This window comes from Nilaparvata lugens, chromosome 13 (genome assembly GCF_014356525.2).
Source record: "Nilaparvata lugens isolate BPH chromosome 13, ASM1435652v1, whole genome shotgun sequence".
Classification (NCBI taxonomy): Eukaryota; Metazoa; Arthropoda; class Insecta; order Hemiptera; family Delphacidae; genus Nilaparvata; species Nilaparvata lugens.
In genome coordinates this window covers 27,465,140-27,479,894 of record NC_052516.1, presented here as the reverse complement: position 1 = coordinate 27,479,894, position 14,755 = coordinate 27,465,140, and the positions used below count along the sequence as shown (strand labels likewise).

The 14,755-nt window shown below is 32.7% G+C and overlaps 2 protein-coding genes across 4 annotated transcripts in view; one reads left to right on the top strand and one right to left on the bottom strand.

Moving 5' to 3' along the window:
* The first annotated feature begins 3,782 nt into the window (after window positions 1-3,782).
* On the top strand, window positions 3,783-5,204 carry LOC120354121 (piggyBac transposable element-derived protein 4-like). The gene has a single exon (XM_039440409.1). It carries the CDS (start codon window positions 3,783-3,785, stop codon window positions 5,202-5,204), a length of 1,422 nt encoding a protein of 473 aa, XP_039296343.1.
* Window positions 5,205-5,425: 221 nt separating this feature from the next.
* Window positions 5,426-14,755, bottom strand: part of LOC111062213 — a 23,032-nt gene continuing 13,702 nt past the window's right edge. For all 3 annotated transcript variants that reach the window (XM_039440220.1, XM_039440222.1, XM_039440221.1), the window contains 2 exons: window positions 12,058-12,143; window positions 5,426-9,080 (listed from right to left, as the gene is read on the bottom strand). In XM_039440220.1, the coding sequence (XP_039296154.1) occupies window positions 7,717-9,080; window positions 12,058-12,143 (1,450 nt within the window). In that variant the 3' untranslated portion in view covers window positions 5,426-7,716. The remainder of the gene's footprint in view (window positions 9,081-12,057; window positions 12,144-14,755) is intronic.

The following is a 14,755-nucleotide window of genomic DNA, read 5'->3' as shown; positions in this document are numbered from 1 at the left end:
TCTGAGCCAGCTGGTGACAGGACAATAACGTTGGAGACACACAAGGTCTGCTAGTGAATGATTTCAAGGTCTTCATAGTGAATGATTATTAATAGAATCAACTATTGCCAACAGTTTGCAATAATTGAATAATCACATTTTCTCGAATTTCGAACTTATTTTCAATTTTAGGTGAAAATGTTACTGAGTATTTATTACTTGTAGAAATTTTCATGCTTAATTTTTCCACTTGAATTTTTTTGTTTAAATTGTATCTGAAGCCTGATAATTGGGAATCTAAAATAAAATTTTGCATAGATGGGGCGGAGCTACTGAAATTTTTACAGATATGGGACTTGTGGCAGTTGATAGAGCCGCTTATCAATGACAACTTAAGGTATACATTTGATCAAAATCGTTGGAGCCGTTTTCGAGAAAATCACGAAAAACCCTGTTTTTGACAACTTTTTCACCGTTTTAGCCGCCATCATGTATTGCATTTGATCGAAATTGTTTGTGTCGGATCCTTATATAGTCCAGTCAATATAGACATAAAAAAGGGGGTGTGCTTGCAATTTATATTGTAGTTCTGATTTTCTAGTATATTATTTGGGTACATAAGAGAAGTCCTGAACCAATTTCTTCATGCAAAATTTCCTTGTGCTAGATACAGGGTGGCCCAAAAACCTCGTATTTTCAGCTCATTTCCCAGTTTTCAGCTATTTCTGTCAAATCTCGTAATCGGACAGTAAAAATTACTCCTGTCCTTAAGCGCGCCTCTCCACAACGAAATACTGAAATGGAGTGTATCTAACGGGTGATTCTCGTACAAAATAATCTCATGAACTCATATCATTGTGCCAAATCTCAAAGTGAGGGCAATGTAGTTGATGATGATGGTTCAAGCTGAAAATTAGGTGTTTTTCACAATACAAGGAGCAATGTTGTCCGGTGTACCTTGAAATCTATATGAGATAGAGCGCTCCACCTGATCTCAGATTGTAGAGTACAAAAATACGCCCAGAGGGATTTCGAATTATAAATCTAAATGGTAACAATCGGAAGATATTGTTGATCAAAAACTAAAATTCAACAAAATTGATTTTTTCTTCAAATTTCACTCATTTTTGAAAAATCATAACTCACTACTCATTGGAGATAGAGAGTTCCGAATGATTTCATTTTATCCAGAATTTTATAATCTAGAAAAAAGGCAGGAGTAATTTTTACTGTCCGATTACGAGATTTGACAGAAATAGCTGAAAACTGGAAAATGAGCCGAAAATACGAAGTTTTTGGGCCACCCTGTATCTAGCACAAGGAAATTTTGCATGAAGAAATTGGTTCTGGACTTCTCTTATGTATCCAAATAATATATTAAAAAATCAGAACTACAATATAAATTGTATGCACCAATGTATATAGTGACTGGACCAATAGTGTAAGGACCTTAAGTTCCAAATTTCAAGTAGTTCCGTTAATTGGGAGATGATATATCGTGTACACAGACACACATACACACACACACACACACACACACACACACACACACACACACACACACACACACACACACACACACAGACCAATACCCAAAAACCACTTTTTTGGACTCAGGGGACCTTGAAACGTATAGAAATTTGGAAATTGGGGTACCTTAATTTTTTTCGGAAAGCAATACTTTCCTTACCTATGGTAATAGAGCAAGGAAAGTGAAAATGATCAAATATAATATCATAGGTAATGATTTATTTTGTTACATCAAATAAATTGTATATATTTATATTCCATCATATAAACACTGAGCTTAGCTACATCAGTATAATAAGACACCAGACACGTCACGTCAATGTGCATAATACAATTCAACGTACAAATAAAATTCTAGTATTATAATTGAAAAAACAAACATCAGTGAATATAACTCCGGGGATATAATAACAGATTTTAGTTCACGATGATCAAAAGATTGTAATGTTTTCAGGAATCAACGAGAAGCGAAGAGAGAATGAATATTATTCACAAACAAATCGCACGATTTAATTGAAATAACAATGAGCAGTAATCAATAGGATTATCTAAAAACAAGACCATATATAGAGAATAAGAATATATAGAACAATAAGTCAATACAAAGAAATTCAAAAATCAAATTCATCAAATACGTGTGCTAATTGACAATTCAATGATATTCTATAGTTTGATTTAAATTATGATTCATCATATTACAAACACTACAGTACATTCTCGTATCGTTCATACAAAAATATGAATAACATTGCTACATTATTAAAATACAATAAATTTGCAACTACATCAATATAGAACATCACAACAATTATTTAAATGATGCTACATTAAAACACGATTAGTCAAACTAACAAATAGGTAAAATTTACATTATAAGTACTCTTATTACATAAAATATTGTCCATCTGTGGATAAAATCTAGAATTTGATTAAAAAATCTACTAATTGACCACTTAAGACCGTTGATGATTTCATTATAAAAAATATAAATTCACATTATCCTTTCAAGTTTGTAGCTATAGTTGAACTACTAAAATAATTTTATTGTACTATAATTATATTGCCAATAGATCCTGACAGATATTGTCTGTTGACTAGAGCATGACAAAATAGAATACAATGAAATTCATAAAAAAATATAAACTTGTACGGTACATGCAAATTTAAGCCGAAAAATATGTTATTTGAAATACAGTATACAGTATCAATTAAAACACAAGCCAAGAATTTTGTCCAAAATGAAGTTTGTACAACTTATTCACGATTTGAATCATTCTTTGTTAGAACATAGAATCAAACATTCTCATGTTGAAATTTTCCAAATGTTATGACAACTGAATCAATTTTTGTTAACCCAGTAAGAACCACGTATGGGTGGAATCCCACCCAAGCATTCTTCTTTTCAAGCTGCGCATGCGCCAACGTTTCCTATCCCCTCCTCCATTCCAGTACCCTCCCATGCCTACCTCATCAGTCGAGCTGCAGCCTTTGTTGGTGGAACTACATAGTCTGTTTCTATATTTCTCAATTTTTATCTTCCTGGGTGACAAACCACCCAACGTTGTCGTGTATGTTCTCAACTTCAGAACAAAGTAAGTGTGAGTATTTTTCTAGTTTTATTTACAATCTACAGTCAATGTTGAATGTATACAGCAAGAAAAACGTTGGTTTTCACTTTATTGTGGGTTTTTCATCTCCATGGGTGGAGATCCATTGTTTATCTCATTGTTTATCTTCCTGGGTGACAAACCACCCAACGTTGTTGTGTATGTTCTCAATTTCAGAACGAAGTGAGTGTGAGTATTTTTCTAGTTTTATTTACAATCTACAGTCGATGTTGATTGTATACAGCAAGATTCACTTTCAAAAATGTTGGTTTCCACTTATTGTGGGTTTTCCATGTCCATGGGAGGAGATCCACCCATTGTTTTTTGTACGTTCTAAACTTTATAGTACGTTTGAGAGTTCTTTTCAATTTTATTCTCAAAATATGGTAAAATAGGCAATGAAATGCAGTATTTCAACAGGTTCATTTGCAAAAATAAACAGTCAAGGTGATGTAATACCTCTCAAACTGGTCAGTAATCACTTCCAGTTCAATTTGGCAAATGAATGAGTAATTTTTCCTCTCTTGTAACTAATTCTGTGCATTGTTGTTTGGATTGCATACTTTCACATATTCTTCTTTGCCTATCTGCACAACTTTTTTCTGCTTGATTTCAAGGCAAGTACTTACATAGAAGGACTTTTGTTTGTTTGTTCAGGTGAGCAAGATGAGCTCCATTCCACTTTTTCGTACGCCTGAAGAGATCACAGCAGAACTAGAAAGGCAGCAGCAAGAAGATGATGAGTTTGAAGAATCGTGTTCAGAAGATGAGGATGGATTATTGATGAATGATGATGATGTGGACGATGAGTTTGATGCTGAAGGACCAAGACATGATACTCAGATGGAGATAGATCCAGAGAATAGAGAATTTTTGATTGGGAAGGATGGCGAGACTATATGGACCAATAAGACTCTACAATCACCATTTGGACGGACTCCAGCAAGGAATATAATAACACACTTTCCTGGTGCCAAAGGAATAGCTAAAGATCTGAAGAAAGAGATTGATCTATTTTCTTTGTTTGTCACTGAAGAAATGATGAACATTTTGGAACGTTATACAAACGAAGAAATAGAGAGAAAATGCTCCAAACATGAATGGTTGGCCAAAGAAAGGTACACACACCCTACCAATGTTCCAGAAATAAAGGCTCTGATAGGACTTTTGTTTATGGCTGGAGAGTTGAAAAATTCTGGACTGAACCTACAAGACCTGTTTTCACCAATTCATGGACCACCAATTTTTCGCTATGGGATGTCAAAAAATCGTTTTCAGTTTCTTCTTCTAACTCTTCGCTTTGATGATAAAAACAGTCGTGCTGAGAGAAAAGCTAATGATAGATTTGCTGCTTTCAGAGAGTTTTGGGAATTATTCTTGAAAAATTGTAGAGCTTACTACACTCCATCAGAATATGTAACAGTTGATGAGACTCTACTCAGTTTCAGGGGACGATGCATATTCCGGATGTACATGAAGAATAAACCGGACAAGTACGGTCTAAAAATAGTTTCCCTATGCGATGCAAAAACGTATTACTTCTTAGGAGGTATACCATATCTTGGTAAAGAGAGGAGAGAGATTGAAAATGTGTCGAAACCCACAAGTTATGTCCTGAATCTAGTAGATTCTCTGAAGAATAGTAATAGGAACGTCACCACAGATAACTGGTTCACGTCCTGTGAGTTGGCAGACAAACTAACAAGCAAGAAACTCACACTAGTAGGAACGATGCGAAAGAATAAAAGAGAGATTCCACCAGAGTTTTTGGAAACAAAGGGTGCTCCAGTAATGTCATCTCGATTCCTATACGACCCTGAAAAGATGATGGTTTCCTTCACTCCAAAGAAAAATAAGAACGTAATACTTCTTTCATCAATGCATGGTGATGGCTTCGTGAATGAAGTAACAAAAAAGCCAGAGATAATAGAATTCTACAACATGACAAAGGGGGGAGTTGATGTATTTGATCGTCTATGCCATGAAAAAACTACTAAACGCAAAACAAGCCGTTGGCCTATGCGATATTTTTATGGAGTTCTGGATTTTGCAGGAGTGAATGCTTATGTGGTGAGCATAAAAAAGTAATTTGTAATGGCTGCCTGAATAATGATGATTCAGATTGAAACTATGTACCTTTTTTCATGATTTTTATCTTGTAATAAAACAACAATTGACAGAAATACGTTTTATTTCTTTCCTACCAAATACTCTTAGGATTCAACTTGAAAATCATGAAATATCATGCTGGGTTGGATTCCACCCAACGTGGGTGGTTGGGTCCAGGGAACTCACGTGGTTCCTGCTGGGTTAATAATTATTTATTTGATATTAGTCAAATTAATGTTTATTTGATACATTGTTAAAACAAAGTAATTTTCCTTTAAAGAAATATATAAATTTTTGAAATTAAATGGTTAACAAACAGTAGTCCCAACATAAATGATATACCACCATAATATTAACTATAAATCATTAATAATTATTATTGTGATCCACTATTCTCCAATACACTGTTACAAGTTTCAACAAAATCCTCCTCTTTGGTTATCTTGTTAAGAGTAATAAACATTCAACACATTATCAAATAAGATCATTTATTCATTCTTATTACTGTATATTTGAAATTTACTGTATATTATTTATAAAAAATATGCATTAATATAATAATTATTATATATTTACTCCTTAAATTTATTATAAAATCACTATTATCACAGATGAGAGGCTAATGTGTTGATAACAGTGTATTGGTGAAGTGTGATAAAATTGTAAATTAAGTTGAAATAAAAGCGATATTGTCAGTTCCACGTAATTATTTCACGTTACAGAGAAATTCCACAGCTGGCATACGATCCAGCGAACAAACCTAGGTTTGCTGGCATAGTCAAATGTTTTATCTTCAATTCAAGAATCTATGTGTTGATTGGAATCTTATTGTATATTTTTTACTTATCTCTTATTTACAATTCATACATTGTATTGTTTTTAACTTGATAAAATAAATTTGATTTGTATCTCTAGTCAAAGTATAAATGGTAAATTACCATGAAAAATAAAAGATATGTTTTAACTAAGAAATTGATTTGAGATTATAGTATTTTAACGGTTCATCTCAAGTTAGAGCACAATATTAGTGAATAGTACAGTATTTTGAATAAATCTGTCAAGTAATTCATGTTGAAGTTTAATAAACTTATATTTTTAAAAACACTAACTAACAAATAGGTAAAATATGCATTGCAAGCATAAAATAGCGTTCAAGCTTGAAGATGTTGCGTTAATATAATTGACGAGAATTGAACAAATTCCAAAAGATTTAAAGCTCTGAATTCAGATAGGACAACATATAATAGAACGAACATTATCGTTAGTCAAATCACATGATATATTATAAAAATGGTATGATTGTAATAAATAATATTTCAATAGATATAATTCCACATACATCACACTACCTAAAAATTCTTATAGACCAAACGGAATTGCTGTACATGAGAGGAAAAATGTAAAAATGAAAAACTTGTTGAAAATGAGATTTTGTCAATTTGCTTTGTGGAATAAAATTTTCAGTTAGTATTGTTTGTCTCAAAAGGCAAAACAGAGGATAATTTCAATTCAATGAAATGAATGATTGACATTTTATACAAATTTTATACAAATACTAATAACGAAGCAAAATTAGAAAAAATGTCGGCAAATGGAATGAGGTTTACTTTTGAAATTTTGAGATTGAGAATCTGTTCACAAAGAAAAAATTGTTTATATTATCCAATGATATCTAGGCCTATTTAATAGCTTTCGTTCCAACATGCTGCATGAGACAGAAAAACTTCAATGTCATGTATTCAGTATGATAATGACCAACGATAATTTCCATAAATAAGCCCATTGATAAATTGAAATATGAAAGAGTAGAAAAACATTGATCAAGAATAATATTCTCCCAACTACTACTTTAAAGCTCAATTTTTAATTTTATCTAATCTACTTCCAATTAAACACAATTTTACATAGTAATGTTAATTGAAATTGATCATTTAAATGGCATACAAAGTATTTTTAAATAAATTTATAACATACAGACAGTGATTCGAAACCAGCAAATTCACAGTATTGTTATTATTTCTAGAGAATAGTTTTTTTTGTCTGATGATTTATAATAAACCTCAAAAATCACCACAATCTGGTCATTTAATCAAATTTATAATATAATAATAAAATTTATAAAATCTGAGATGGTTGACTTTATAACCATCAAAAGCTCCAAAACCTAAATTAGAATATTTAAAATTTCTAGCTCTAATTTTTATCAAAACCACTTCTATAGTTGGCACACCACGAGAATGTCCGTGGATAACCCGCAATCCAGAGAGTTTCTCGTGGTGTTGCGACTAAATTGAAGCTGTAGCGTTGTGAAGCTCAACTTAACACACCAATTTTACAAGTTTGATCTCTTTGATAGGGTCTACTATCAACATTCTCGTGTCGTCACAATACATCTTAAAACTAGCATTTCATCAGAATCTAATGTCTTGATCCTGTGGGGTGTACTTCTCGTATCATTATATATGATATACCTTGTAGTAAATGGTTGGTTTTACCAGAATCCCATGACCTTGACTTCACTCTTAGGATCTACTACCACCACTCTGGTATCATCACAATATACTCGATGATCGGTGGAACATTCGAGCATGGGTGTGAACCTACGAACACCCAACTTCCAATCCCACACCTCAACACAACTCCTCGAACGAACCATAATCAGAGTGCCGATGATTTGTTCAATTTCAATGACTGACGGCGCCGTGAACACCTCGAACACTGTCTTCAAATGTAACGACATCACTTTGACTCTGATTGATTCGAGGAAGACGACATGCTCGCCGCAGAGGCAGACAACCGGCACATCTATTCCCCAGTTCTCGCTGGTGTCTTGTTCTACCGACATAAATGTCAGACTGTAGTTGTCCCTCTCTCTCACCTCAATCATGTTTCTGTTCACATTCAGCTTCGTCACAAACAGAAAGTATTTCTCGTTGCTGCACACCTTCTTCACCTCTTTTGTCATCGGAATCTTCTTCACCTTATCCTCGCGCATGTCCCAGATCCTCAGCTCCTCACTAGGCAGACCCGAGCCCCATGTGCTCCAGTACAACGTACTGTCGTAATAGTGGCAGAAGCTGAAGTACTGGCCTTTCAAATGTATTTCGAACGTTCTCTTGAGCTCGTGTGTGGACCGACTCCACACTTTGATGCAGATGTAGCGAAAGCCGGCCACAATCACATCGTTGTCCATAGTGAGACTGTAGTTACCTCCTTTCTCCACCTCCGCGTTGTTGTTGTAATCGTACTCAGTGAACAACTCTCCGATTGTTCTAATTTTGTTAGTTTTCCCCAACTCCGCGGTCTCCACTTTGCGATTGTGCACAAACACCAAACAATCCCTGTAGACACACGCGATGTTCACCAGGTTTACACTTAGTTGGCAGGCGATTTTAGGTTTTCCGTCCAGTCGTAGGATGTAGAGAGGACTGACGGAGACCTGGCGGTTTTGGACGGGCATGTAGAGACGGTCCTGAGGCAGTTTGGAGGGGAAGGTGACGCGGAGAGTGGAGTGGTTGATGAGTGAGTGGGGATCGTGGCGAAGCGCCGGCAAAGTGATGAAATGAGCGGCCATCTTACCACGTTCCCAATTATACAGCACGAAGTTTTGCTGACAGTGCAACTTTTTCCAGTCGTTCATTTGGGAAAGTCGCGGGCTGCTGGGCGGGGCTTGGAACCGACTTGGTCCGAAGTTGAAGTTGCTTTCAAGGTTGCTGAGCTGGTGTTTGTCGAGCGGTCGGCGAAAGCACGTTCGTCGCTCTTGCGCTTCCTCGGCGATCGTTCGCCATAACAGCAGACTGTTGCTTAGTTCGTGCCAGAGCGCGTTCACGGTCGAACATGAACGCAAGTCGCGAACTGCAATACAAATTTTAATTATTTTTTAGTAATTAGCAGTTCCTGTATGTATCCAAATTATGTATTTGATTTATATAGATGGATCTTTCTTGATCCATGTGCATTTATATAGTGAGGTCCACGTTATAATGGCAGTGGATGAAGATAAAAGAACAGGGTTGTTTGTTCTCTGCCTTAATTAATTATATTTCTACATTGCCAAAAACAGATTTGGCATTGTTGCGGAGCAAGAAAAGGGTAGTACTACCTGCTTTGTCGAATTTGAGACAAGCATAGCAACATCAAAATTAATCAAATAGTGTCATTATAACGTGGACCTCACTATAGATGCATAAAATGACGTCAAAAGATTAGAACACCCACACACATAATAGAGTCCAAGTAAATAAAATAGTAAATGATATTTAAATAAGTCAATTACATTATAATAGTTCAAAATAAATAAATTTTGTCCCCAGTAGGTTAAAACATTTAACTGAGGGTAGGCCGGAAAGAAAGGGACTCATGGAGGATTGGATAGTTGAGACCTTTTTCTTTGATATAAACAGTATTCTATAAATTTTATTTTTCTTCTCAATCTTTATCTAGGTTTTGTACGATTTGTCCATACATTTGAATAATTAAATGATACTCGCTCCCAGCGGACAGGTCTTCCTTGCTGGGTAGCCGCCTTAGGTAAATAATTAAAAGGAGAAATATTTCATTGAACTTAATAACAGTATATTCAAGTTTTTAGTTTTTGTATTGTTTGTATTATTATTATTATTATTTATGTTTTATTTCTGATCTTACTTGTGATTGATTTGAAATCTAGGTTATAAGCTTCCCTTATTAAAATTTCTAAGTTGTTTTTGTTCAAATGGCAAATAAATTGATTTGATATGGTTTAGTCAATAAGTTATTATACATTCATATGGTTTCAGCGGTTGTAGAGCATTGCAGGTCTATGCTGGATTCAGGCAGCTGAAAAAACTCTTCAACATCATAAAAAGGGTTTAAGCAGAGCCACGTATGTAGAGTTTTTTTAATTCTTTGGTTCACATGTTCCTAAATTTGAGGGACAATTTATTAAATAAACGTCTACCCATAATCAGATGACTGGACCTCAGCCTTTTCAGACGGACAAAATTAATGTTGATGTCATTTGTTTTAGTGCAGTATCACTTAAGTTTAGTGCAGTAGCATATTCGTATCTTTTGTAAAGCTTTCTTATATTTCGTTTTTGGCAAATAAATAAATTTATTCATTCATTACAAAGAAAATACATATGACATACTGAATATAAATTATTTTCTGTGATTTGAAAATATCTAGTATTTTATTAAGTATGGATAACTACCACAATATCTCCTTCACAACTATTCAGAGAAAGAAACAAAAGACATAATTGTTATAATTAATTTAATTTTCATTGAATTGTTGAAAAAACAAATAAACAATCGATGAAAATTAATACAAAAACAAAAGGCTTCATGATGGGTGTGCTGAATATAATAAAAGCAGGAAAATTACCCAGCTAACTAAGGTTTCCATTCAGTAGAGAATTCAAAAAAAACTCTACATACGTGGCTCTGCTTAAACCCTTTTTATGATGTTGAAGAGGGTTTTTAGCTGCCTGAATCCAGTATATACCTGCAATTCTCTACAACCACTGAAACCATATAGGCATAATAACTTTCTGACTTAACCATATCATTAATTAACTTATTGACTTTGATTATGTGTGTGGGTGTTTTAATCTTTTGACGTTATCTTATGTATCTAGTCTAATGCTCATAGACCAAAAAATATATTTATCTATCCATCAACATATTTTTCGTAAAATCTACTTTGTGAAAATAAGTAAGGATTTAAAATTTTGTGACAAGACTTGAACTTGTCCTATTTAATATATTGCAACTTCATGTCCCGTTTAATAGACCAAGACCAAATATTCTGTTTCGCATGCCATTCAATCAGAACGACTCATCATTACAATTCTTACATATACAGAACTTTACGTTTGTACAATAGAATAAGCCACTGCATTGATGGATCCGTTTGCTGACCGTTTCCAAACCTTTAAGAAATCCTGTGAACAAGCATATATCGCTCTATAGCTGACTCATGATTGATAAATAATTATACTAAACTCCCTCATTTCTTTTTTTTCTCTTCTAAAGTCATATTTTTCCTCTATTCTCTATTAACGTTATTTTATTTTTGTTATTATTTTTATTTCTTTCTTCTTCATTTTTTCTATTATCATTAGTTGATTATTTTTTTCATTTGCCCTAATTTCGCCTCTTCTTATCGTATTAGCGTTCAAAAATTGTGTTTACTATTTTATTTTATTTTTTCATTCTTATTTTTCATAACATATTATGTATCAAGCTAGTTGATGTCAATAAGGCTCTTCATGGATTTATTCTGTGAGCATTTGTATGTAAATAAATATTTAAAATAAAAATAAAGGTTTTAGCTCAAAAATTTCTAGTTTCATTCAAAATTTAGACTTTTTGAATAATTATCAAGTTACTGTTCTAGATTTTTGATTTTAGACTCTAATAGTATCTATTTGATTTAAAATTTGCTCGTTTATCTGAGCATTGAAGAGCGTAAATTGTATTTTGAAAAGTGAAAGTGACATAACCAAAATTTTGATTTGGACAGTATAGAATGAAGTAGAAATATGGTATAAAACTGATTTGGACAGTTTTGGGCATGAGCCTGTTGTGCCTTTCCTCATGTTAAGTATTTGTACACAATGTGCTAATAAATAAATAAAACCTATTTCGGACTATGTGTAACCTTATGTAAATTTGGGAGAGGAAGAGCACAAAGTTACCTTATTTTTTCCCTCCCTATCATTTTGATGATGCACTTATTGTATAAATTAATAAAAAAAAGTCATTCTTGTGAAGATTTGTAGATTAGTTTGAAGCTTAGATTTCTATTGGATTATCAATAAATTAACATAGAGAATATGCGTGAATACCTGTTAGGTGTTTGAATATAGCTTCGGTTATCTCAACGGGAAGAATCGTGGTGAAGTCCACATTGTCTCTTGCTGCTTGCGGCCTTCTACAAAAATAGAAAAACATTTATCAATCTATTAAAATCAATAACAAATCATCACTTAAATATGTGCACAAACAACAGATTCACCAATCCAGTTTATTTTGCTACAAAGACAAAAATGAAAATTACAATCAAAAATAATTGATTTAGAATCAGAAAATAAAAGTATATCTAGTTTAGTGAAAACATTTAGTTGGAAAATGTTAAAAATTGATGCTCGTTTCACCAAACTAACATCTTTGGTTTTATATACTAGCAAAGCATGTAAGGTTACTTCGATGAAAATATATTCATTTCATTTATAAGTATTTGAATGGTGTATTTTAAATAGTATTGAATTGTGACAAATAAAGAGCTTGATCATTTAATTTGATTTAACCACATTTAATAAATACTTTGCATTGTATATGAAATTAGATTATACATGGTTCGTACTAATCATTTCAAGCCATGATAATCTTCGAATCACAATTTTTTTTTAATAAATTTGTTATAATTATTTAATTAAAAACAATCTATATTATAAAGGGAGAAATAGGCTTATACATATACAAGATAGGAAATACACGATTGATGCATTATCACCAATGAACTGATTAACTTGCAATTATTGTACACAAATATTCTGAATTTACAGAGGATGGATATAGGATGATTTCAATATTTATTAATCAATCAAATTGATTAATAAATTAAACAAAGCCTACAACCTAATTCCTTCCTTTGTAATATAGAAGATTGATAGATTTACTATGATAATAAATTATTGTATTGTTTTTAGTAAACAATAACAATCAGTGTGAATGTGATATGCAAACTTTTCAAAAATTCATTTAGGTCTTCTTCCCCTTCTCTTCTTCCTCTTCGAACCCCACCGAAAATCCGGGTTCCTTTATATCCATAATCCTCCATATTCTACATCCTTACCTCTCACCTAGCCTTAATATCCTCCCATTTGTACCTTTCATATTTTATTTAAAGTATGGCAGATACACGACAAATATATAGCTCATGAGTCTCATATGCCTAGATATACACTGTCTATTACCAAATTCTTCGATATGTTGGGTAGTTTTCGGTCAGGAGAACTTAATTAAGTTTGTCTGACCGCCATTATTATGACCTTTCATATTATGTACGTTTATATTCTAATGATTCAATTCATTCATATCACCATCATTTTCATTTTCAGCATGAATTTTCACAAATATGCTTTATCATGTATTATTATTGTAATTGATTTTTCATCATAGAAGTGTTATTATTTTGTTTATTATAACCAGGTTTTGCCATAGGTCTTATCAGACCTCGCAATGCAAGATGTATTAAATAAATATCAAATATCTTCTTCGGTCTATCCCAAATTTCTGTTAGTGATGTGTAGGCCAAAGGCATACTAGGAAATGGTCATAAAAACGTTCATCAGAAAACACCACATAATCAATAATATTCTAATCACAGACTATCAGGGAGACAAAAATGATTCATATCATTTCCATATAGCACGCCATAATCTAATCTATACGTGATCATTATTATTTGGATTGTTTCTATTTTTTTACTCGATTCCAAAATATTGCGTGCTTTTAAGCTGCGAAAAACGTTTGTAATAGATTTGTTTACTTCGAGCATGACAGCAAACAAATCAAGGTTTCACTCTATAAATCTCATGAATCATCAATGACTTCGTCTAAATATGACAATATAGTACACATGTTTCCGAAAAAACTTTTGATTTCGATAACTACTGATCTGAATTTGTAAAGATGTTATTCTATTTGAAACACATATTAAACGATTTTGTTTCAAAAGTAAAAAGAATACAATATTCTATTTTCTGAAGGATTCTAAATAACTATTATAGTTATAGCATTATTTGTAATAAATTATACTAGTTTTATTCTTAAACAATAATGACAAGGTTTTACAAATCATAACAATAAATTGAAGAGGATCGAATTTTTGGTCGTGATTTATATTGACAGGATTACGAATGAGTCAAAACATCTTCATCAGTGGTAATGAAAATATTTTCATATTTTTCAACATTTCAATGATTGTAAAACTGTCTTAGAATAATGCTGTGAGTCAAATTTTCTAAAGAAAAGTTATGTTTTAATGCAAAATATTCCTTTAATAGTGATCCTTTAATAGTGGTGTACTTTATTTCTAGTGAAACATCAAAATTCGAAACGGAATTATCTTGAATGAGCTCATTATAGTTACTAATTTAAGATCAAATATGGTTTTGATAGGTGCTCCCAACAAGAATTTAATTTCAATTCTTTAATTAAAATCTAATTTGAATCCAGAGGTTAATCAATCAATTGTTCCTCAAATATTCGAACTGAGGAAGTCAATGTAATTTAATGTGTTCAGAGAGAATCTTACTATTACACATAGTTGAGTGACACAGAATAACGGACACTTTTTAAAACGCCTTAAAACATTAGTGGGAAGGGCAAAAATGATTTTATTCAAACTAATGTAAAGTTCAAGACTTGCCATTTGAGAATTATTAATAACATCTATCACTTTTTGACAATATTACTCCTTTAAGATGGCTTCCTCCTGAACGAATACACTCTTGAAATCTGTGTTGAGATTCCTGAACG

Bases quoted from the DNA above. Each gene is read 5' to 3' on its own strand.
- LOC120354121 (XM_039440409.1), top strand. From the start codon at position 3,783: ATGAGCTCCATTCCACTTTTTCGTACGCCTGAAGAGATCACAGCAGAA.